The sequence below is a fragment of the Dipodomys ordii genome, unplaced genomic scaffold (genome assembly GCF_000151885.1).
Source record: "Dipodomys ordii isolate 6190 unplaced genomic scaffold, Dord_2.0 Scaffold78, whole genome shotgun sequence".
NCBI classification, from domain to species: domain Eukaryota; kingdom Metazoa; phylum Chordata; class Mammalia; order Rodentia; family Heteromyidae; genus Dipodomys; species Dipodomys ordii.
This window is the reverse complement of record NW_012267294.1, coordinates 5,827,328-5,853,921: the sequence shown is the minus strand read 5'-3', so window position 1 is coordinate 5,853,921 and position 26,594 is coordinate 5,827,328. Positions and strand designations below refer to the sequence as shown.

The 26,594-nt window shown below is 35.6% G+C and overlaps 1 protein-coding gene across 1 annotated transcript in view; it reads right to left on the bottom strand.

Moving 5' to 3' along the window:
- The window catches only part of Sycp1 (synaptonemal complex protein 1), a 98,933-nt gene that overhangs the window by 25,517 nt on the left and 46,822 nt on the right, over positions 1 to 26,594 (bottom strand). The window contains exons 16-26 of the mRNA XM_013024630.1: positions 24,919 to 25,023; positions 23,616 to 23,719; positions 21,690 to 21,807; positions 20,740 to 20,810; positions 19,233 to 19,314; positions 10,699 to 10,761; positions 10,488 to 10,550; positions 4,398 to 4,514; positions 3,826 to 3,936; positions 2,093 to 2,185; positions 449 to 523 (exon numbers count right to left, since the gene is read on the bottom strand). Of these exons, the coding sequence (XP_012880084.1) occupies positions 449 to 523; positions 2,093 to 2,185; positions 3,826 to 3,936; positions 4,398 to 4,514; positions 10,488 to 10,550; positions 10,699 to 10,761; positions 19,233 to 19,314; positions 20,740 to 20,810; positions 21,690 to 21,807; positions 23,616 to 23,719; positions 24,919 to 25,023 (1,002 nt within the window). The remainder of the gene's footprint in view (positions 1 to 448; positions 524 to 2,092; positions 2,186 to 3,825; positions 3,937 to 4,397; positions 4,515 to 10,487; positions 10,551 to 10,698; positions 10,762 to 19,232; positions 19,315 to 20,739; positions 20,811 to 21,689; positions 21,808 to 23,615; positions 23,720 to 24,918; positions 25,024 to 26,594) is intronic.

The window sequence follows — 26,594 nt, the reverse complement described above, 5'->3', positions numbered from 1 at the left end:
AAAAAAAAAAAAAAGCATGAGACAGGCACCAGTGGCTCAGGCCTATCATGCTAGCCACTCATGAGACTGAGACCTTGAGGATCACAATTCAAATCTAGCCTGAGCAGGAAAAGTCAAAGAGTCTCTTAACTACAATTAATCACAAAAAACTAGAAGTTGAGCTGTGGCTCAAGTATTAGAGTGCTAGCCTTGACCAAAACAGCTCAGGGACAGCACCCAGGCCCCAAGTTCAAGCAACCGGTACCAGAAAAAAAAAGTGTATAATCTCATATGTGTTTAGCTTTTTAAAAAAATGAAATAATGCTCTAAATACATATTTTTAAAAAGCAAATAGGGAAAGGTCTATTTTTCATTCTCAATTTATCAAATTATTTTGTAATATGACCACATTTTAAATGAATAGTTGCACCAAATACAATTATTTTAATTATAATGTCACAATACTTACTTTTTCTTCTCTTTCTATTTCAAGTTGCTTCTTCATGGACAGAAGTTCATCTTTTATATTAGACAGCTCATTCTCCTGAAGAAAAAGAAACATGAAGGGTTTCCTTATTGTTCCTTAAGACAATTAATGTGTAAATTAGTGCTTCAAGGAAATTTAGATCAATAAAGACATACATCCACTCAGAAAACGTCTTTTAAAAATCTACATCAAGGGCTGGGAAGGTGGCTCAGTGGTAGAGCACTTGTCTTGCATGCTCGAGGCCCTGGGTTCGATTCCTCAGCACCACATAAGAAAAAAGCCGGAAGTGGCACTGTGGCTCAAGTGGTAGAGTGCTAGTCTTGAGCTGAAGAGCTGAGGGACAGCGCCCAGGCACAGAGTGCAGGCCCCACGACCGGACCCACAAAAAAAAAAAAATCTCCATCAAGTATGAGGGCTCACATGTAAAATCACAACTACTTGACAAGGAAAGATCAGGAAGTTGGTAGCTGAAGGCCAATATGGGAGAAGGACAAGACCACATTTCAATCAATGAACCGGGCACAGTGGAGCAGTGCCTGGGATCTCAGCTATGTGGGAGGCTATAGGCAGGAAGACTGTAGTCACAAATCAGCCCTGGGGGTTGGGGGAATGGATAGGGATAGATGTAAGACTCTACCTGAAAAATAACTAAAGTAAAACAGTGCTGAAGGCATGTCTCAAAAGTAGAACACCAGCCTAACAAGCCCAAGGCTTGTAGTTCAAACCCCAGTACTGAAAAATAAATTTAAATAAAAATAAAATTTATAGATATAAAAGGTTGCTAACTGAATATAAGTAGACTTAACTTAAAAATCAGTTTTTAAGCAAGGCACCCTTGGCTCACACCTGTAATCCTAGCTACTCAGGATTGAAGGTCAACGCCAACCCGGGCAGGAAAGTCCATGAGATTCTTATCTTCAATAAATCACCAGAAAACTTGTAGAGGCACTGTGGCTCAAGTGGTATAGCACTAACCTTGAGCTGAAGACCTCGGGGACAGCACCCAGGCCCTGAGTTCAATCAAGCCCCACAACTGACCAAAAAAAAAAATTAAATTTTTTAAGGTTTTCTCTTTTTTTTTGTCAGTCATGGGGCTTGAACTCTGGGCCTGGGCACTGTCCCTGAGGTCTTCAGCTCAAGGTTAGTGTTCTATCACTTGAGCCTCAGCACCACTTCCAGTTTTCTGGTGGTTGGAGATAAGAGTCTCAGGGATGAAATTCCTGTCTAGTCTGGCTTTGAACCATGATCCTCACATATCAACCTCCTGAGTTGTGAGCCAGTGAGCTAGGATTATAGGGGTGAGCCAGTGAGCTACCACCAGCTTAGGTTTTCTTAAAGGACTTAATGTATGAATATCTCTCCTCCTCTTCTCCAAATCTATCTTGTTCTCCTTTCCTAACCATCAAAGCTTCAAATTTACTTGTTAACTGGACTTTATTAGGGTTCAGTTGGAAAGAACTTGTTCCTCAGTTTCAGAAAATTGAAAAACACTTAATGAGAAGTTCTATTAATGTTTTTCTGATGTAATACCGTAGCTTAAGATGTATTTTACATAATGTCCTTTACTATCAGCCATGCTAATATTCTAAAAATTGGGTTTTACTTATATTTTGCTCTGTGTCTCACCAAAGATGTTTTCACTGATGACTGTTCTTGTTCTCTGCTTTTATATAGTCCTAATTCTGAGTCTCTTTCTTCAACCATCTTATCATACTGGTGCTGTATTAAAGAAAACATTTTAGGTATATATAGTTTATATATAGTTTATATAGGTGTATATATATAGATAGATAAATAGGTATATATAGTTTATAGTTTATCACCAGAAAACCGTGGCACTGTGGCTCAAGCGGTAGAGCACTCGCCTTGAGTTAAAGAGCATAGGGACAGCACCCAAGCCCAGAGTTCAAGCCCCACAACCAACATAAAAAAGAAAAAGAAAAAAAAGAATGTTACATTTAGCAATTTTTTTTATAAATGAATAAATTGGTATAACATACTTCCTCTCCAAATCTTGAGGGAAATTAGGGTTACTTTCCTAAAAGAATTTTTATAAATGACAATAAAAACCAGAGGACATTCACAAAGACAAAAAACATCAAAAAGCCAACTCTACCTAAAAAATAACTAAACTGTTAAGGAGTAGCTTAAGTAGTAGAGCACATAAAAGCTCTGAGAGCAAACCCCATTGTTGCCCCCTAAAAGAAGTGTAAGAGAACTAGAAAACTTCATGAAAGAATGATTAGTTCTTCCACATGCTGATGGCTCAACATCTGTAACACTAACTTCTTAGGAGGCCAACATCTAAGGATGATGGTTTGAAGCTAGCCTAGGCAAGAAGACCATGAGAATCGTATCTCCAAGTAACCACAGAAAAAAACAAGAAACAAAAATCTGGAAATAGGGGGCTGGGAAGGTGGCTCAGTGGTAGAGTGCTTGCCTTGCATGCCTGAGGCCCTGGGTTCGATTCCTCAGCACCACATAAGCAAAAAGAAAAAAGCCAGAAGTGGTGCTGTGGCTCAAGTGGTAGAGTGCTAGCCTTGAGCTGAAGAGCTGAGGGACAGCGCCCAGGTCCAGAGTTCAGGCCCCACAACCAGACCCAAAAAAAAAAAATCTGGAAATAGTAAAGCACCAGTCTTAGGTAAAAAAGCTAAGGAATAGTGCCCAGGTCCCCTGAGTTCAAGCTGGTATCAGAAGAATAAAAAAATATTACTTCTATCTACTACTGGTGTTAAAGAGAAACTTACAGGCTGAGAATGTGGCTTAGTGGCAGAATGCTTGCATAGCATGCACAAAACTGTTTCAATTCCTCAGCACCACATAAAAAGCCAGAAATGGCACTGTGGCTCAAGTGGTAGAGTGCTAACCTTGAGCAAAAGAGGCTCAGGGACAGTGCTCAGGCCCTGAGTGCAAGCCTTAGAACTGGCAAAAAAAAAAAAGAGAAATTTATTCAATAAAGTGATATCCAAACTCAATGGTTAAGATCTAAACTTAGAGAAATAGAGATCAGAAGGATTCTAACTAATCACTATTGAGATTTGCACTAGTGATTCATGCCTGTAATCCTAGCTACTAAGGAAACTTAGATCTGGTTGATCACATTTAAGGCCAGCCTGGGCGGAAAAGTCTGAGATTCCATCTCCAATTAATCACCAAAAAGCCATAATTCAGGTGTGGCTCAAGTGGTAGAACATCCACCTTGAACAAGAAAGTCCAATGACAGTGCAAGATTCTTGAGTTCAAGCTCCAGCTCTGGCACATACACATGCACACACAAAATAGTCATGGTTATATGGAGAATAATTTCCTCTGATAAATCAGAACATTATTTTGAATTTATAGTTTTTAATATTACCTACCTTATGTTTTTCCATAAGTGCTACCATTTCTGCAATTTTATGTTGACATCGTATATCAATTTCTTTCTGTAATTTTACTGCTTCAGCAGCTGTTACTTTTGCCTTCTCAACCTATCAAATACACAAGTAAAGAAGTTAATAATAAATTTGATGCACAAAAAGAAAATTGAAACCAAAAGTAAAAAGCATGTGCTCTACTTACACAAAAGTCAAACGTCAAAAAATTAGAAAAAAAAAACAAGTAAAAATTCAACAGTTTCAATTTATTTTAGGGTGTTTTATCTAGTGAAATTATAAACACTTAGCATTTCTCATATTATGCTACTAAATATTTAAATTTTTAAAATGATAGTTTTATCTTCTATAAAAAACAAATTTGTTAAAACTTTTCTAAAATTGCAATTTCAAAACAACTTTTATTATCTTCTTCCTTAAATGTTGACAAATATCCAGTCTAGTATTTTAGTATAATAAATAAGTTCTTTTTTCGTGAGGACTAAGTCCACAACTTCATGGAGGAGTGTCCTCACTTGAGCTATGCCCTCAGTTCATAGAATAAGTTTAGAACCCACCTCTCCCAAAAGATTTTCTTCTGACTTCTTTTTGTCTTCTATTTCTTTTTGGTACTTGTTAGTCATTTCTGCAAATTTTTGTTTTGAACTTTCCACTTCTAACTCTAATTTACTGATCTTTAAATAAAAAAAAATGAATGTTAGTGCATGTTGTGGATTACTTGAACGTATTCCATATTCATTTTGTAATTTTCTGAATTTTTTTATTGTGAAAATACCACACAATTACGTGAGCAAGGTAATGAGTACATTTCTTTTTTTTGGGGGGGGGGTCCAGTCATGGGGCCTGAACTCTGTGCCTGGGCGCTGTCCCTCAGCTCTTCAGCTCAAGGCGAGCGCTCTACCACTTGAGCCACAGAGCCACTTCCGGCTTTTTTCTTTTTGCTTATGTGGTGCTGAGGAATTGAACCCAGGGCCTCAGGCATGCAAGGCACCCGCTCTACCACTGAGCCACCTTCCCAGCCCATGAGTACATTTCTTATCAAGCATTGTTGCCTCCTCCTTTGTTTCCCCTTCCCATCTCCCCCCCTCACCAAAGTTGTAAAGTTTGTTTTTCGACATAACGTCTTGTACATCTCATTGTTGCAATGGGTACGCCTGTATCCCTATTGTTTTTTTAGGGGTCCGGTTGTGGGGCCTGAACTCTGGGCCTGGGCGCTGTCCCTCAGCTCTTCAGCTCAAGGCTAGTGCTCTACCACTTGAGCCACAGCGTCACTTACAGATTTTTTTTCTTTTTTGCTTATGTGGTACTGGGGAATCGAACCCAGGGCCTCATGCATGCAAGGCAAGCACTCTACCACTGAGCATCTTCTCAGCCCCATGTATCCCTATTTAAACAATTTGTTTTTTCCCTTCTCCTTCACAAATTATACCAACATCAAATACAGTGAAAATGGGTTATACTGTGGGGAAGGGACATAGAGATATATTATAAATATGTTAGAAACAATAGCAAGAAAGAAAAAACATTTGAGTCCTTATCTTGGGGTTCATTTTGCCTAACATCAACTTATCTGACCATTTCTGCTTGTCTCCAACATATACTAGTTATTGCAAATAAGGGAAACCATGGGACAGGCCCAAATTTTCTTTATTTTCAAATGTCACTAATTCATAGTAATTTCTCAAAGTGAGATGTACTTCATTTTTCACAAAGCCTAGCTCATCCCTTAGAATATCTATTTAAAAGTCTTGACATGCAATATAAAGTAAGCAAATGCAAACTTATTTTTATTGAACTTAACAGCATTTAAATTGGTTAAAACCAGTTCCATATGTCTTATGACCATAATTAACTGATCAAATGGATAGAAAAGCCACATTTTTCCTTTTTTTTTTTTTTTTTTGGTTGGTTCTGGGGCTTGAACTGAGAGTCTGGGCACTATCTCTGAGCTCTTTTTCCTAAAGGCTAACACTCTCACTTTGAGCCACAGTGCCACTTCCAGTTTTTGAATGGTTAATTGGGAATAAAGGTCTCATGGGGACTTTTCTGCCCAGGCTGGCTTCAAACAGCAATCTGAGCCTCCTGAGTAGCTAGGATTACAGGCATGAGCCACTAGCACCCTGCTAAAATGCACACCTTCTAAGAAAAAGCATATTACTTCTGCATATTTTGTGCATAAATATCACTAAGTTGTATAACTATGCTTCAAAAACAGTAATTATAAGCTGGGCATTGATTGCTCATGCCTATAATCCTAGCTGCTCAGGAGGGTGAGATCTGAGGATCATGGTTCAAAGCCAGCTTCGACAGGTAAGTCTGTGAGACTCTTATCTTCAATTAATCACAGAAAAGGCCAGAAGTGGTAGAGTGCTAACCTTGAGCAAAAGGAGATTAGGGACAGCATCCAAACCCAGAGTTCAAACACCAGGACTGGCAAAATAAAAACCAAAAACATTAATTAATTATTAAAGAGAGAAAGGAGGGTCCTGAATTAGTATCTACTCTCCAAATTAACTTTTATCTTAGGGATAAATTAGAACTGGGGAGAAATATATATAGCAGGGACAGGAACTGAAAGAGAGAAGCTAAGTGATTTCACAATAAAACGGGTTGTATTGTGTATCTATGAATTATCCAATAACTTTAAGGCACAGAATATTACCAATATTGATAAAGGTGCTGAGTGACCCTCTTTATTATTTACCCTTCTGTCCTCAAAATTTTACATCTTAATTATTTATAAATATTCACTATTTTCTGTTCTCCTAGTTTTATTGCACAAATATCTGCCTGCAAGTAATACTTGTTTTGAACTTTAAACAAATGTTTTCACAGCATGTGTATTTTAGGTCTTTCTATATTCAACAGCATATTCAAGTTATTTTATGTCAATAAAGTTCACTCCTTTTTTCTGGTTGTAGTGTTCCATAATATGAATATAGTACAATTTATTTATGTATTTATTATATATACTTAATACTTTAAGTGTTCATCCAAACATTTCCTGGGGCAAATATATAGAATTTCCCTATAACATATATTTAAGATTGGAATTTCTGGGTCCCAGAAATTATTAAGAAGCTGAGTGCCAGTGGCTTAACACCTGTAATCCTAGCTACTCAGGAGGCTAAGATCTGAGGACTGCAGTTTCCTGCCCAGGCAGGGAAGTCCATGAGACTCTTTTTTTTTGGGGGGGGGGAAGGGAGGGATCTGGTCATGGGGCCTGAACTCTGGGCCTGGGAACTCTCCCTCAGCTCTTCAGCTCAAGGCTAGCACTCTACCACACTTGAGCCACAGAGCCACTTCCGGCTTTTTTCTTTTTGCTTATGTGGTGCTGAGGAATCGAACCCAGGGCCTCAGGCATGCAAGGCAAGCACTCTACCACTGAGCCACCTTCCCAGCCCCTCCATGAGACTCTTATCTCCAATTAACCACCAGAAAATTGGAAGTGGCGCTGTGACTCAAGTGGTAGAGCACTGGTTTTGAGCTAAAGAGCGCAGGGATAGCACCCAGCCCAGAGTTCAAGAGCCACAACCAAAAAAAAAAAAACTTTATGATTCGTAAGTAATTATCACTCATTCATGTAGCCTTAAAATAGGAAACTGACAAACCCACAAAAATAGGAACCCACAAAAATCATGTGTATTTCAACACATCTCGATTAAGTAACTAACAAAATATAAGAAAAAGACATTTAAAAACACAGAATTTAAAAGCATACAAAAATAATATAAGTATTCTTGCTAATGGAACACGCAAGCCAACCACCATAAGATATATTTTGTTTTCAGATACCTTAGCATATTTAAAATTACTTTTAACTATAAAATCTTAAATTTTAAATTCATTCTTTTTTTTTTTTTTTTTTGCAGATCCCAGGGCTTGAACTCTGGGCCTACGTGCTGTGCTGTCCTTGAGCTTTTTTGTGCTCAAGGCAGGCACTCTCACTTGAGCCACAATACCACTTTTAGGGCTTTTTTTTTTTTTAGTCAGTCATGGGGCTGACCCTCAGCTCTTTAGCTCTTCAGCTCAAGGCAAACACACTCTACCACTTGAGCCATAGTGCCACTTCCAGTTTTCTGGTGGTTAATTGGAGATAAGAGGCTCATGACTTTCCTGTTAGGGCTTGCTTTGAACCATGATCCTCCTATCTCACTCAGCCTCTGAGTATCTAGGATTATAGGCGTGAGCCACTGGTGACCAATATCTAAGGCTTTTTCTAAGTACTTAATTGGAGATGAGAGTCTCATGGGCTTTTCTGCCCTGGCAGAACCATGATCCTTATATCTCAGCCTCCAACATGGCTAGGATTACAAGTATGAACCACCAGTGCCTGGCTTAAAAATCTTCAAAAGAAACTGTATCTAAGGCTGGGAAGTTGGCTCAGTTGTAGAGTGCTAGCCTTGAGCTGAAGAGCTGAGGGACAGCGCTCAGGCCCAGAGTTCAGGCCCCACAACCTGACCCTCCCCCCAAAAAAGAAACTAGTATCTTCATGAGGTCAGTAAAGATTTCTTATAGCAAAATTTACAATATTCATAAAAATCTGATAAATTAGTCCATTAGAATTTGAAAGATCTATGTATCAAAAGGCACCATTAAGAAAATCAATAGGGGTTTAGAGCCAAGGCTCAGTTGGTAGAGTGAAAGCAGCAGGTATCAAATTTGAGTACCAGTCAAAGCAAGAAATGAGAAAGTGAGAAAGCGAAAAAGAAAGAGAGGAAGGAAGGAAGGGAGGGAGGGAGGGAGGGAGGGAGGGAATAGGCAATTGGGCACCAATGGCTTACAGCTGTAACCCTAATTGCTCAGGAGTTTAAGGATCATGGTTTGAAGCCAACGTGGGCAGGAAAGTCTGTGAGACTCTTATCTAGAATTAACTAAAAAACATTGGGCGTGGAATTATGGCTCAAGTGGTAGAGTGCTAGTAGCCTTGAGTATAAAACAACAACAACAACAACAGAAAACCTCAGGGACAGCACCCAGGTCCTGAGTTCAAGCCTCAAGACTGGCATGCATGCGCATACACACACACACACATACATACACACACACACACATGCATACACACACACACACACGAAAGAAAAGAAAAACAATATGCATATAAATAGAAAACACTAATAACATTATTTGACAAATGACACATATCCATAATATTTCATTAATTATTAAAACAATAATAGAAGAGATGAGCATTTAAAAATAAGCAAAGGCAAAAAAAGAAAGAAAGAAAAGGAAAATCAATCTGCTTGATTAAAAGAGAAAGGATTTAATGGCACAATTTCCAAGGAAGATACACAAGTGGCCAAAAACACATCAAAGCATGCTGAATATCACTCACTAACCATTGCAAATCAAAACTATAATGAGATGTCACTCACATCCATTTGTAAAAACAAAAAAAATCGTAAAAGTTCTGGGGCTTCTAAGAATCTCATTAAAATTTGTGTTAAATGAAAAAAAATAGTAAGAATTGATGAAAGTGGGGCACCAGTGGCTATAATCACCTATAATCCTAGCTACTCAGGAGGCTGAGAGCTGTGAATCATGGTTCAAAACCAGCCAGGGCAGGAAAGTCTGTGAGACTCATTATCTCCAAGTAACTATTAGAAAATGGGATGTGGTGTTATGGTAGAGCTAGCCTTGAGTTTTTGCCCAGGGATAGTGCTTAGGCCCTGAGTTCCAGCCCTGTGACTGACAACAACAACAAGATGGTAAGATTGTAGAGAAAAATCTGTGAGCAGTATTTGTTAGAACACTAAATAGTGCAGAAATCGTGAGAAGTCGTCACATTACCCCTCAAAAATAAAAAGGTTGGTGGAGGAGTTGAAGAACAACAAAAATTTACTGCTTTCAGACTGGAGACATGGTTGAAGTGGTAGAGTGCCAGTCAAGCAAGTGCAAGGTTGCCACTTAAGACTCCAAACTGCTTGATGATTAGTATTAAGTGGCAATCATTTAAAGAGTTAGGGAAAATACAGCTTTAGGCATCATAAGCTTACATTCTAGGGCTGTGTTTTCTACAAAGTTGATGGGTCACCTGATACACAACTCTTCTGCTTTTTGGAGTTTTTTTTTCATATAGAGTCTCATGCTTCTGCTTTGGCTGGCCTTAGACTGTAATCCTCCTACTCTTGACTCCTGAGAAACTGGGATTCTAGGCATACACCACCATGGTTATCTAATTTAGACTCCAAGCTCCTCCCCAAGTTTATTAAATCACACTTTGCATCGTATGAGCAAAAATACACTATACACCCAATAAAGAATGTACACACTCTTTTCTTTTTGGTGCCAGTCCTGAAACTTACGTCTGGACACTGTCCCTGAGCCTTTTGTGCTCAAGGCCAGTGTTCTCCCACCTGAGCCACAGCTCCACTTTTGGTAGTTAATTGTGGATAAGAGTCTCAAGAACTTTCCTGCTTAGGCTGACTTTAAACCAAGATCCTCAGATTCCAGCTTCCTGAGTAACTAGGATTACTTTTAAGTTGACAAGATGATTCTAATCCAGCAAAATCACAGATAGGCTTTCTATTACAATATTACAGTATTAATACCATCAATCCAAACAAATAATCACTGAAAGTAACTGTTACATGATAAATTTTCATATATATACTAGTATTTAAAAGAATAAAAATGTCTAGTACCTTTATTTCATAAGTGTTCAGCTGCTTGCTTTCTGCTGTACTCTTTTTTTTCAACATCTTATTCTGTGAAAAGTTTAAAATAATCACATTTAGTTCTAAAGTGATTCCTATAGTGTTACTGATACAGAATTAAATTACTAATGGAAATGAAAGCATTATTCTCTAAATCTGTAGTGAAAATACAGGTTTTTGAGAATATTTATAAACATACCTCCTGATGAAGTTCTTCAACACACTTTGTTTTAGATTCAACTTGTTTTCTTAAATTGTTATACTGAAAAATTATAAGAAATTACTGAATTTTATTCAATATTTCAGTCAAAATGAGCAATTTCATACTAATATTACATAAAGTAAGACAGGCTCACTTCAAACATCATGCTGTTAAAGAATTCCATTACTGTAAAAAATATGTAAAAATTATCTTAATAAATATTCTAACACAAATTTGAAATTAAAATTTTGGATTTTTTTTTTTTGGTTCCAGTCGTGGGGCCTGAACTCTGGACCTGGGTGCTGTCCCTCAGCTCTTCAGCTCAAGGCTAGTGCTCTACCACTTGAGCCACAGTGCCACTTCTGGCTTTTTTCTTTTTGCTTATGTGGTGCTGAGGAATCGAACCCAGGGCTTCATGCATGCAAGGCAAGCGCTCTACCACTAAGCCACCTTCCCAGCCCCAAAATTTTGGAAATTTTTACTAGCATTTATTAACTATACAATGAGGTTTCTCTTCCATAAATGTAAATAAATCCTCAACATTTACAACTACATGAAGACCATATGAATTCAACCACTTTAAGTATGCCTCTTGATCAAAGAGCCTAATCATATTATCAATTGTGCTATTGTGAAAAAGCAGCAGCCAGAGGTAAGAATAACTATTAGTTTTCTTCCTTACTCATTATTCTCCCTTTCTCATGACTGAGACTACTAGGTTATTAGGAAGAAGAAAATAACATGATATTCTATATATCCTCCAACTTCTCTTATTAAAATACAAACAAAGGCAGGCTCCAGTGACTTGTTTTTTTATAATCCCATTTACTCAGGAGGATCATGGTTTGTAGCTAGCTTGGGCAGGTAAATCCATGAGACTCTCAGCTCTAATAAACTACAAACAAAAGCCTTGAGCAAAAATGCTCAGGGACAGCACCCAGACCCTGAGTTCAAGTCAATTGGAGATAAGAGCCTTACATACTTTCCTGCCCAGGCTGACTTTGAACCATGATCTTCACATATCAGCCTCCTGAGTAGATAAGATTACAGGTGTGAGCCACTGGTACCTGGATTAAACAGTTTTTTAATATTTTATTTGTGGGACTATTTCATCTATGTACACACATGCAGAAGTGAATTAAAAGTTACTACTTGAAGAAACATTTGAAATATCATAAAAGCAGTAGATTTCTAAGGAGCCTAAAATATCATACGTATATAAATTATTGTAATTTCCAACAAAAGAAATTTCATAAAAATAATTAAATCTTCTCCATTAGCAAAAAGCACTGCTCAATATTTTTCTTGTAACACTCACATAAGGTCATAATCACCTAAAATTCTAAAACACTGAATTAAATGACACTATTGTTTCTTTTTTTCAAGTATTTTTTTAAAGACAGTATAAGTCTCACTATGTAGCTAGCTCAAGCTGGCCTGGAACTCAATATGTTCCTACCTCAACCTCTCCAGTGCTTAGATTACAATGTGTACCTATGTGCTCAGAAACAAGTGACTTACCTATCCCAAGCCAACAAGGTCTCTTTTAGACAATTCAAAAACAAACTAGGGAAGAAATGTCTCTCTCTCTCTCTCTCTCTCTATATATATATATGGGTATGAAAACATTATATATATATACTATATATGTTATATATAATTATATGTTTTCATAGTTATATATATAATTATACACATAATTATATATAATGTTTTCATACCCACTTGACTAATACAAACATATTAGAAGGCAAGAGTGTGTTTTTAAATTTTTTTTTTTTTGGTCGGCCGTGGGGCTTGAACTCTGGGCCCGGGCGCTGTCCCTCAGCTCTTCAGCTCAAGGCGAGTGCTCTACCACTTGAGCTACAGCGCCACTTCCGGTTTTCTAGTGGTTTATTGGAGATAGGAGTCTCAAGGTCTCTCCTGCCCGGGCTGGCTTTGAACCGCGATCCTCAGATCTCAGCCTCCTGAGTAGCTAGGATTACAGGCGTGAGCCCCAGCGCCCGGCTGTTTTTAAATTTTTAAAACAGTATTTTCATTTTCGTAGAAAAGCCACTCAGCCTCTCTGTACAGTATGTTCACAAAAAATTTAAATTTAAAAAAAAAGAAGTAATATAAAAAAAAAGAAAAGCCACTCAGATTCAGAATTATCTATCTAATGAAAATATTTTTTAAAAGGCAAGAAAGCAAGGAATCTGTTTCTTTTCAATTACCACTGTAAAGTGAGACTAGTAGGCTTGGGCTAACACTAAAGTTTGAACCTATCCAAGGCAAAACCGATGATGAATGCAAAAGCAAATGAAGAATTCAATCTTATACAGAACCTTCAAAAGAAACAGTCCTAGCCGGGCACCAGTGGCTCACACCTGTAATCCTAGCTACTCAAGAGGCTGAGATCTGAAGATCACAGTTCAAAGCCAGTCAGGGGCAGGAGACTCTTATCTCTAATAAACCACTCAGAAAACCAGAAGTGGCACTGTGGCTCAAGTGGTAGCGCACTCATCTTGATCTGAAGGACAGTGCTCAGGGCCCAGAGTTCAAGCCCCACAATCGACCAAAAAAAAAAAAGGAAAAAGAAAAAGTGTTCACAAGGAAAACTTTCGGAGAGGATATAAACTTCAACACAGTCTTAAAGGAATTCCTATATACAAAATTCCAAGGGCTCAGAAAAATACCAAAAATAAGGCTCAAGTGGTAAAAGCTAGAAGAATGGACAGACAATAGAATTAGACCTGAAAAGATATCAGGTATCAGAATTACCAGATACAGAATATAATATAGATATAATTAATATATTTGAAGAAATTAAAGACTTGTAACTAAGGGGACCGTAAAAGACAAGTAAACTGATTTGAAAAGGAGCTATTTGGAATTTCTACCAATACAAAATTTAAGTAAAATTTAAAAGTTAATGCCCAGAAAAATCAATTATTTATTTATCTTATCAAATAAATATTGCACAAATTTAAAGAATATCACTTTGACTCTGGTGCTGATGATTCACACCCAATAATCCTGGCTGCTCAGGAGGCTGAGATCCTGGAGGATCATAGTCCAATGCCACCTTGGGTGGAAAAGTCCTTGAGACTTCATCTCCAATTAACCATACAAAACAAAAGCCAGGTTGGAGGAGACATGGCTCAAGTGATAAAGCACCAGTCATGAGCAAGCAAGTCAAACAAATGCTCACTAATTTAAGTTCCATGGACAAAAAATAAAACTCTGATATATCATCCAAGTATTACTTCGCCAGAGCGAGCACAATGTTGCCTGTATTTAGTCCTCCATTCTTCAGAGCATCAAAATTTATTTCCCTTAAGAGTTAAAGTTGAGGGCTGGGAATGTGGCTTAGTGGTAGAGTGCTTGCCTAGCATGCATGAAGTCCTGGGTTTGATTTTCAGTACCACATAAACAGAAAAGGCTAAAAGTAACATTGTGGCTCAAATGGTAGAGTGCTAGCCTTGAGCAAAAAGAAGCTCAGAGACAGCATCCAGGCCTTGAGTTCATCAAGCCCAGGACTAGGAAAAAAAAAAGAAGAAAGAGTTGAAGTTGATAACTACTTATTTTTTTTTATTGTCAAGGTGATGTACAGAGGGGTTACAATTACATAAGTAAGGTAGTGATTGCATTTCTTGTCAAACTTTTTACCCCTTCCAATAACTATTTTTCTACTGCCAAGTTTGCCTTTAAAAAAATATTTAATTAGCCAGGCGCCAGTGGCTCATGCCTGAAATCCAAGCTACTCAGGAGGCTGAGATCTGATGATCATGGTTCAAAGTCAGTCCGGGCAAGAAAGTCCGTGAAACTCTTATCTCCAATAAACCACCAGAAAACTGCAAGTGGCGCTGTAGCTCAAGTGGTAGAACTTTAGCCTTGAGCTGAAGAGCTGAGGGACAGTGCTCAGGCCCAGATTCAAGCCCCACCACCGACAAAAATATATATATATTTTTTTTTAATTGTCCAGAAAATGTACTCTTTGTATGTATGTAACTGTAACTCCTTTGTATATAATCTTTATAATAACAATAAAAATCTTTATAACTATCATTATTAGAGTCCCCCAAGATGTACGCATTTATACTAAAATGATATGACTGCCACTTCCCTATCATGTTTTCTGGTAATAAAATTATAAAGTGGTAATAAAAATTATGAAGTGTTGGGCACTAGTGGCTCATGCCTGTTATCTTAACTACTCAAGAGGCTGAGATCTGAAGACTGCCATTCAAAGCTAGCCCAGGCAGAACAGTTCCCCATGAGACTCTTATGTCCAATTAACCACTCAAAATCTGGTAATGGAGCTGTGGCTCAAAGTGCTAGAGCACTAGCCTTGAGCAAAAGAGCTCAGGGACAGCACTCAGGTCCTGAGTTCAAGCCCCATGACCAACAAAAAAAAATTGTATCCTTTTTAAATTTAAATTATTTTCAAAACTAGAGCTCATTTTTGTTATTAAGAGTTCATTTCAGCAGAGCATTGGTAGTTCATGCCTATAATCCTAGCTATTCAGGGGATCTGAGGATTGCAGTTCAAAGCCAGCCTGAGCAGGTGAGTTCGTAAGACTCCTATCTCCAATTAACTACCAAAATACTAGAAATAGATGTGTGGCTCAAGTAGTAGGGTGCTAGTCTTGAGCAAAAAAGCTCAGGGATAGCATCCAGGTGCTCAGTTCAAACCTACAACTAGCAAAAAAAGAAAAGTTCATTCCACAAGTGGAAATATAGCTCAAGAGCAAAAAAGCTCAGGGATAGCATCCAGGTGCTCAGTTCAAACCTACAACTAGCAAAAAAAGAAAAGTTCATTCCACAAGTGGAAATATAGCTCAAGTGGTAGAGTACTGCCTTTTGAGAGAAAACTAAAGGATAGACCCCAGGTTGAGAATTCCCACCCAGTACTGACACACACATACACACACGCAAAAATTAAAAGGCATTTAAAATGTATTTGACAGAATGCCCAGAAATTCTCAAAGGTTAAACAATTTCTATTTATGTATTTTATTTACCAGAACCTTCTGATTAAAGAAAATGCTATTTATTATTTGAGATCAGAACTTCAGAAATTAAACTGTATTTTCCAGAAGACATTATATGGAAAGTCAAATTTAAGGCAAGTTTGTAGTGAGATTAGAGAAAGAAGAAGTAAATTAAGATGGCAGCCAGGCAAGTGAAAACTCTTGAAGACAGCATACACTGTTCTGCAACAATCTCGATTATAAAAATGGAAGCAATATCTAGGAATTATTTATATAGGCACATCGCCATTTTAAGGATTTAGATTATGAAATTTTGAGGAAGGGAAGAAAAAGCTAAGAGTTTGTTGAGATCATTCAAACAATGAATGTGCAATCTTTTCAAAGAAATCTAAAATAAAAGTATTGTATTATCTCAAAAACTCCAAAAAGAGAATTTAGATTTCTTTGTATAGACAATCTAGACTCTATAGACAATATAGACTCTATATTGAGTCTATATAAAGTCTATATTGTCTATAGAGTCTAGATTGTCTAGAGACTCTATATTGTCTATAGAGTCTAGACCCTAAGAATTCAGTTACACATACATTGTTACAAAAGTCCCCTACTCCCAAAGTAATTTTTTAAAACTTGAAAATACCTTGTTTTCTAATATCTTCATTTGTTTATCTCTTTTTAGAACTTCACATTCAATGTTTCGAGCCTAAAAGATAGTATTTGACATCAGATGTAAAATGTTAACCTTTATATTTTCTTCTTTTAGAAATTAAGTTATTCAAGTATTATATTTTCATAAAAACATTTCTCAGCTCTCCCAGCTTATTTTAATGTCCTTTAAAAAATCATATTGTATGTGCAATGATACTTTAACTAGCTTGTTTTAATTATCTCACAATATATACACACTTCAAAATATTACTTTGCCTATATATGGTATATTACTTTGTATATCATTCACATGACATTTATCTGTCAATTTAAAAAGAAATCAGTACATATATTAAATTTATATGCCACATTCATCATTCTTACCTTAGCTCAAACTCGTTTTGCATCATTTTATCAGCATCACCAAATTTATCTTAAATTTTAAAAATTTCTTATATATGTTTATGTCTCAAATCTTTTACAAATATTTGTTATTTATAATCCTGTAACAATCCAATGAGATATGTAGGATATATATTATCTACTTTAAAGATGAGGAAATTGATGTTCAAATTTGGTAGATACAAAATACAAAATATCTGAACTAAAGCAATGTAGTGAAGAAAAGAGTAAATGTCAAACAAATCATCTAAAAATATTTATAACTTGAATTCTTTCTAGAAACCTGTTTCAATAGGTAAGGTAAAATTCAACCAGGTAAAGTTGTAATAAGTTAACAATTTGTTATGTATTTCATTTAACTCATTATCATCAATATTTTCTACATTAGCAAAATAAATTGCACTTCTCAATTTTTAATAAGATGATTTGGATTTATATTAAACATCAAATTCAGGTTTTTCCCTATTAAAACACCAGGCTTAGTATTTTTAACCATTTAATTACATACCATGTATTTTGTACATTAAGTTCATTTTTCCAAGTTGATTTTAACTAATAAATGAAAAGCTGAAAGAAAACAAAACCAGCTTTTCTGATGGAAAGATGGTATAAAGATTAAAAATCCAGCTCTTTTGCTTGTAGTCATGTAGCCATCCTTTGGAGGTTTCTTTCATTTTTTTGTACTGGTCCTCTGTCCCTGAGCTTTTGTTCAAGGCTAGCACTCCTACCACTTAAGCCACACCTCTATTCCCTGCTTTTTTGGTGGTTAATTGAAGACAAGAGTCTCGTGGGACCTTCCTGCCCAGGCTGGCTTCAAAGTATAATACTCCCATCTCAGGCTCCTGCATAGCCAAGATTACAGGTGTGAATCACTAGTGACAACATAGAGGTTCATTTCTTAATTTGAAAAATTAGGACAACAACAAATTCCAATTAAGTAAAATAACACACAAAAAAAATCAAGAATGTGTTTGGCCCATTTGTTGTAAGCCTCAAAAAATTATTTTTTATTAGTTTTGTAGCTTTCTAAACTATAAATATAACAATCCTCAAAACAATCTCTTCAATATGAGCTTCATACGCCTAAATTCAACTTATATGGATTTAAACAACACTCCTCTAGAGTAAATTCCATGTGTCTCTCCAGTCTTACCTCTATCCATCACCACCTTAAGCTACTCCTATATATTCAGCCACAATAAATATACTATGCTCTCTAATTTGGAGCTGTCCATATAATATGCTTTAAAAAAAAAAAAAAACTAGAAAGCTAGGTGCCAGTGGCTCACGCCTATATTCCTAGCTACTTAGGAGGCTGAGATCTGAGGATCACGGTTCAAAGCCAGACTGGGCAGGAAAGACCGTGAGACTCTCAGCTCCAATAAACCACTAGAAAACCAGAAGTGGTGCTGTGGCTCAAGCGGTAGAGTGCTCACCTTGACTGAAGAGCACAAGGACAGCGCCCAAGCCCAGAGTTCAAGCCCCATGACTGACCAAAAAACAAAACAAAACAAACCAGGAGTATTCTTCCTCTTACACTGTTGTCCATCTCTCTACTTTGCACTAATTCCTATAAATCTAAATGAACTGAATGCCATTTCTAGTAAGCTTTCCTTGACTTAAATTTAAATGTTCTATGGGCTCCAACAGCATCTATACAAAATACCAGTGTTTTGGTCTGTCCAGCAAAGACTCCTTTACTGTAAAGCCACAATAATTCTGTTGATTCATTTAGTTTGACAGAGGCTAACTGACTCCAGGAGTGAGTTTGCAGTTCAAACTTGTCAGATTACTATATCCCCTTATCCACATATAGTAGCTCAGTAATAAGAAAACTGGGCCAGAGTCTTCTCCAAGATTTTTTTCAAAATTTTCAAGATTATTTTGAATAATATTCCAAATTATCCCAGCATCTTTCTTCTCTTATTTCATTTTCAAATATTAAAAGATACCATCTCCCCAATAAAAATTTACCTCATCACTACTGCCTACTGAAGCAAATAAAATCTGAAATGAGTACCAAAAACAATGCCTGGAACATAGTGGGAACTAAAAAATAATTGTTGAATGAATGAACACAAAGCCTTCAAAATCTAGCTTTGTATTTTGGCATGATTTTCTCCAACTCTGTATGCTATGTTCTACAGTGTATAGTCACATCACATACTTTGCACTATCCCAGTCTCATGATATTCTTCCTTAAAATCTTGCTATCTGAACTTGGGGAAAAATTCCCTGAAGTTCAATACAAACTTTTCAGAATATGCGCTATATTACCACAGCACAAGCCTTTTACTTAACCCAGAAATATAAATTGGCATTAAATAGAGCATTTAAAATAAACCTAGAATTATACAACTATTACTTGCAGATACAGATAATATGAATCCAATTTTGTCTATTACTTTCAGTAATGATGGTCTATGATAGTACCTAGGATCACTAGCTAAACAATGTCACTTATTTTTAGATATTTGATATTACAATCTATTGTTAAGTGTAACATACATTTTCTTCACTCTTGTCCAATTTACACTTAACTTCATCTCCTTTCTGTTTTAGCTCTTCTTTCACAGATTTCAGTTCATTCCTGTTAAAATACAAATGAGAATCATTATAATCCAAATTATATCTTCATTTTCTTTTTTTCTGAGGTTTTTAAGGACTATTATTTTTGTTGGCTTTTGTTTTCATAGTTTGGTAATCTTTCATGAATTGTATAATTGAAAATTTTCCACTCACAATAGTAAAATAATTCAGGGCTGGGAAGGTGGCTCAGTGGTAGAAGGTTTGCCTCGCATGCATGAGGCCCTGGGTTTGATTCCTCAGCACCACATAAGCAAAAAAAGCCAGAAGTGGTGCTGTGGCTCAAGTGGTAGAGCACTAGCCTTGAGCTGAAGAGCTGAGGGACAGTGCCCAGGCCCAAAGTTCAGGCCCCATGACCGACCCAAAAAAAAAAAAGAATTCTAAAGCCTATCCAAAATGTAAAAGTTACAAATCCTTAGAACAATTCACTGTTTGTTTTAAATTATCAGTAGATATTGAATATAACAAATCAATAACAAATATTAACATAATTAAATGTAACTAAGTTTATATTAAACATAATGCTAATTTATTATAAATCTAAATGACATTTAGTATTAAGTTAATTTAAATACTAGGTGTCATAAAGTTAAACATCATTTGTTCAGATATTTAAATAAATTTGAGTAAGTTTGAAAGGAAGGGATGCTAGGGGAAAAACAAAGGAGGGGGTAACAATGCTCGATAAGAAATGTACTCATTATCTTACTCATGTAACTGTAACCCCTCTGTACAGTATCTTTACAATAAAATGATAAAAAAATATTATTTAGTAAAATTTGATTGTTTATAGGGTTTGAACTCAGGGCCTGGGCGCTGTCCCTGAGCTTTAATGTTCAAGGCTAGAATTTTACCACTTTAAGCCACAGTGCCACTTCTAGTTTTTTGGTTGTTCTTTAGAGATAAGAGTCTCACGAACTTTGCTGCCAAAGTTGGCTTCAAATCACCATTCTCAGATCTCAGCCTCCTCAGTAACTATGGATTACAGTCATGAGCCACCAGTACCCAGTTTAGTAAATAATATTACTGGAAGAGTCATATATAAAATTGCTTATCAGTGATTATAAGCAAAGGCCAAATAGTAAGCATTAATATTAAAATATTATAATAGTTGATGTAATTAGAAATAACTTTAAGTTTTTTTCTAAATTTTCTAGATATGGTTATATACCTTAAATAATAAAGAATCAGAAAGTTTGTAATGCTTTAAAATTAATTTTCATCTAATTGCACTAGGTATTTCAATATAAAATATAAAACAGACATTATTATAATTTTACCTGTCAGAATTTCATACAGTAATTTAAGTCTAATTTTATTTTATACAATATTCAACATATTTAATCTAAATTAATCTTATAGTAACTTATCAGAAAAGATACTAAAAATCTTTTAAAGACCAAAAAGGCCAATTCATGATCAATCTTGCCTTAATTGTGTTTCTTTTTCTTGTAGATTTTCTATTTGTTTCAACATTTCTTCTTCTTGCTTTTTGGTATTCTAAAGAGATAATCAACATTGTTTAAACTGTTTTGTTTCAACAAAAAGAAATATTTAATACTTTTATCTATTATCATAAAATATATTTAGTTATATATATTGCAAGAGAATAGTTTATTTTGGATAATTCCACCCTATCCTGCAGTCTTTTTTTGAACGGGTCCTGGGATTTGAAATCAGGGCCTGAACACTCCCTGAGCTTCTGCTCAAGGCTAGCCTTTTACCACTTGAGTCAGAACTCCATTTCTGGGGTTTTTTTGACTGCTTTATTAGAGATCAGAGTCCAATGGGTTTTCCTATCCACACTGGCTTAAAAACACAATCCTCAGGTCTCCTGAGTAGCTAGAATTATAGGTGTGAGCTACAAGTATCCAGCTATGTTATTATTTCCCTAAAAATCTCTGTATAGCACCTAGCAAAACCTGTTTTATTTCACAATGCTACTTTGAGCCTTGTATTCTTTGTTTATATTATTTGGGCCTCAAGGAACATTTCACTTTTATTGTTACTTAACTAAACGCGTAATTCATCTTTTAAAGCCAAAGTCAATGCCATTGTTCTCTGATGTATTCCTTTCCACCAAGGCAGACATAATCTCAAAACCTCTAATATTACTTTTTCTACTGACAACACACATGCAAAAAGCTGAAAGTGGAATTATGATTCAAGTGGGAGAGTGCTAGCCTTGAGCACAAATGCTCATGGATAGTGTTCATGCCCATGAGTTGGATTAAAAAAAAGAAAAAAAAAAACACAGACAATTTACACCTGAAAGCACAGATATTTTACAACTGAAGGCATCTTCACAGGGCCATATATTCTAAACCTTCCAAAGTTTAAAGGTAAGAAGACAAAGTCACTAGTAATTTGTCAACTCACATTAATATCTTCTTGCTGTTTCTTGAGCTCTAGGGTCTTGTCACTTGCTTCTTGTGCAATTTGTTTGTTTTCTAATGAAAGCTTGCTGCAGCTTGCAGTTAATTCTGTATTCTTAAGTCTATTTTAAAAAATATATTACATTAAAATACTTATGTATGAAATGATGTGATATTTGAAATATTCTTAGAACAGCTAGAAGTATAAATAAAACAAGATTGGTCATTAGCCAATAATTCCCAAAGCAAGGTGAAAGATTCATTTTGACTTATTATTTTATTCCCTTTACTTTGTAACTATTTGAAGTTTTCCATATTGTTTTCAAAATATCAGTGTTTCTTTGCATATTCCCCACATTCCCATGCATCCTGTCATTCCAAAGAACAATACAATTGTTTGCATAGTTTTCAACAAATTCTGAAGAATACATTACTTTTCCCATATATATATGTATATATTCTAAGAGGTAGACTATGAGAAGTAAACATATATATAAATATATATAATATATAAATAATATATGATATATAAATATGTAATATATATATGTAAATATGTATACATATATATGTAATATATATATATATATATACTTCTTATAGTCTACCTTAGAATTTTTTTTAAATTTCTGATAATTTGACTAGAGTACTATATGAAGCATGAACTATTTTTAATTACTTTCACTGAAATAAAAATGGCTTTAATATTTATACACAACACTAAACCCTGCTCATACAAGGTCTCTAAACAATTTTTTTGTGTGTGCTAGGCCTTGAACTCAAGGCCTGGTCACTCTAAGCTTTAGTGCCTCAAGGCTACTGCTCTACCACTTTAAGTCACAACTCCACTTCTGGCCTTTCCAGACTGGGCTGGCTTTGAAATGCTATCCTCAGATCTCAGCCTCCTGAGTAGTTAGAATTACAGGTATGAACCACCAGCACCTGGCTCTCAAAATGTGATATACTGGGAGAGACTACTATTGTTATCACTAGCAGCCAGACCAATCATAAATGAAGAAAGAGTAATATGTGGCCCTACAATGTAATTTTAGGAACTACTATTCTCTCTTCTTACTTGATATTATTTGAAATTCAAGGAAAAATCAAGTTGTTTGCTAAGCAATGAAAACTGAAAAGCAAACATACCATAAGTAACATAAATCAGTTAAAGTTATGAATTTTTTCCATGGGAAAGTAAATATACCCAAAAATGAAATACAGTTAACCCACATTGTCCATGATTTTCATATTTATGGAATCAACGAATTACAGATCAAAAATATTCAGGAAAAAACTACATCTGTACTGAATATACAGACTTCTTTTACTTGAAATTGTTTCCCATATAATACAGTAGTACAACTTTTATATGGTATATCTACATCATACTAGAGATTATTTAAAAGATATGACAGGATATGCATAGGTTGTCAACATATTTTATATCATTTTATATCTGCATCAGCAAATTTAGTATCTTTGGAGGTCCTAGAAACAATCCCAATGAATATGCAGGGATGGATAACTGTTTTTTTTTTTTTGTCAGTAGTGGGGCCTGAACTCTGGGCCTAGGCGCTGTCCTTCAGCTCTTCAGCTAAAGGCTTGTGTTCTACCACTTAAGCACCACATCTGGCTTTTTCTGCTTTTGTGGTGTTGAGGAATCGAACTCATGCATTCGAGGAAAGCACTCTACAACTGAGCCACCTTCCCGGCGGATAACTGTATGTTGATCTACATGGTTTAACTTCATTATATGTATCCTTTTATGGGAATGATATATACTTCCTCTAGCAATAATATTATTTTAATCTTTAGGAACAAAATGAAATTTCAAATTCATTTATTCATATAGTGAAAAAATTTACTAATTCATTATTACAAAAAAGCTTAGTAATTGATTAAATTATTTATATAGAGATAGAAAACATACTTCTCTTTTTCAAGCTCAGTTTTCAGATCTTCAGCTTGTTTTAAACAATGCTGCTCACTTGTTGCAAGTGCTGCTAACTGTATTTCCAAATTATGTACCTCTTTCTGCAAAATAAATTATATTTCTATGACAAGTCTTTTTCCAAGCTTTCATTTAAAAAGCATAATCACACTTAGTATGCCAAATCATGTATCTGGCAAAAATTTGCCAGGATGTCATGTATTTTAAATATAAGCAGACCTAATGTGATAACCATTTTAATTCCAAAGCATTAACAAATGATATAAAGTAAACTCTGTTTTAATATTCTGAGATTCAACCTGGGAAATGACTTTTATGTATTATGAAATACTTTTTATCAATTTTACTCCACCTAAGTAACTAATTCACTAAAACGTTACATTACAAAGGAAAAATATATTAACCAATGAAATCAAATAGAATTGTATAACTTATTTTTTTTGGGGGGGTCTGGTCGTGGGGCCTGAACTCTGGGCCTGGGCACTGTCCCTCAGCTCCTCAACTCAAGGCTAGCGCTCTACCACTTGAGCCACAGCACCACTTCCAGCTTTTTTTCTTTTTGCTTATGTGGTGCTGAGGAATCGAACCCAGGGCCTCATGCATGCAAGGCAAGCGCTCTACCACTGAGCCACCTTCCCAGCCCCTCAAATAGAATTGTATAACTTAAGATGACCTTATTATAATAAAAAGATACAGCATAACTGTGTATGGACTAAAATAATAAAGTAGATTAATTTAAAAATAATACAAGTCCTATAAAATTTTTATAAATTAAGAATCTACCTTAATAAAGGCTAAGTTTCAAATACATTACTTTAAAAATCTTCAAAACTTGCAGCAAGTGAAATAATACCTTGAATATTATCCTCCGAACTTAGCCTCTTAAATAGCTGGATTACAGGCATGAACCACTGGAGCCCAGTCAGAATAAATACTTTAATTTTTTTTTTTTTTTTGGGTCCGGTCTTGGGGCCTGAACTCTGGGCCTGGGCGCTGTCCCTCAGCTCTTCAGCTCAAGGCTAGCGCTCTACCACTTGAGCCACAGCGCCACTTCCGGCTTTTTTCTTTTTGCTTATGTGGTGCTGAGGAATCGAGCCCAGGACCTCGAGCATGCAAGGCAAGCGCTCTACCACTGAGCCACCTTCCCAGCCCCAGAATAAATACTTTTAAATAGAAATTTGCCAAAAAATATTTCACAAATCAAATAGCTACCCCATAATCTATTCTATAAATCTATACTTTTAATATAACATTTGAAACAAATTTTTTTCTTTAAACAAACTTCTCTGGTTTGCAGCAGGCTAGTAAGTTCTTGTTCTTTTCCTTTTAATTCTTCAACAATCTTCTCAATTTGTTTCTTTTCATCTAACAGCTTTTGATCTTCTGCCTGTTTTAAAAATATTGGCAAATTGTGAGATCCAAATTTCAGATATTTTGAAAATAATTAAACTGCCCAAAGAAAATTATAAGCTTCTTTTTGGCTAAAAAAAGATAAAATAAACCTTTATTAACAAAGTCAAAAAATGAGTATGGTGACAAAGAATTTAATAGAGCCCTGGGATAAAAATAGGTATAGGTGTGTGTGTGTGTCTGTGTGTGTGTGTGTCTGTGTGGGTGTGTGTCTGTGTGTGTGTCTTTGTGTGTGTGTGTCTGTGTGTGTGTCTTTGTGTGTGTGTCTGTGTGTGTGTGTCTGTGTGTGTGTGTCCTGAACTCACTTCATGGACACTCCCCTAAGGTTTTTTTTTTGTTTGTTTTTTTGTTTTTTGTTTTGTTTCTTTTTTGCTCAAGGCTAGCACCCTACCATATCAGTCCTCCTTTGTTCTTATAGTATACTAAAATGTGTTTCCCTAAATGTATCATGCAATACTCACTGTTCTTTCTTCCATAGTCATGTACGTTTAATTCCTCTTTCACATGATAAATGGCAAAAAACTAATGAGAGCTGTCACCACTTCCTTAGTTTTCTCAAGTGTTCTAAAATCTCTAGTTTTTATTCCCATTTTTCCCTATGAAATGATTCTGAATTAACCTAGTCCCTAAAATAGCTCACTGTGTCAAGTAAATTAGAGAATTTAAGTCCTTAACCCTAAATATTCAAAAAATAACACCTAGAACTAAATAAAATGAATTTCAAAGGGAAGAACTGAAGAGCTAAGAAAATAACTCAAGAAAAAACATAAATAATGAAAAAATGCTGAGTCAAATCACGAAGAAAATGCAAATCAAAACCAGTAAGAGATGTCATCTGACCCCAATTTAAAATGACTATCAAAAAGACCAAAAAATATATTATATGTACATTTATATATATATATATACACGAGAGAATGCAAATGTTGGCAAGGCTATTATTAATTCTAGTATTATTTTAATCTTTCCTTTTTATTAGTATTGTTGTTATAATTATTTATAGTTTTTCAATTGTTTTTATCTATTTGCTTATGCAGTGATAGTGATTAAAGCCTGAAACTTTATAATTTACAAAGGTGCTCTAACACTAAGCTATATTCTCATCTCAGAGAAGAACTGACCTTATTTCCATCCCTAAACTAGTCCTGCTTAAATCTTAGTGGGTATCTCAACTTAACAGGAAGAAAGCAGGGCACTGGTGGCTCAGACCTGTAATCCTAGCTACTCAGAAGGCTGAGATCTGGGAACCGCAGTTCAAAGCCAGCCCAGACAGAAAAGTCCATGATACTCTAATCTCCAATAAAAAACAAAAAAGCCGGAAGTGCTACAATGGCTCAAGTGGCAGAGCACTAGCCTTGAGCAAAAAGAGCTCAGGGACAGGATCCAGGCCCAGAGTTCAAGCCTCCAACCAAAAACAAGAACAAAAAAAAGAATAGGAAGGAGCGAGGCCCCGGTGATGACATAGTTCAATTATATAACAATTATATAATATATAATTATATATTAATAAAAATATCCTATAATTAATACAACTATAATGAAGCCTTA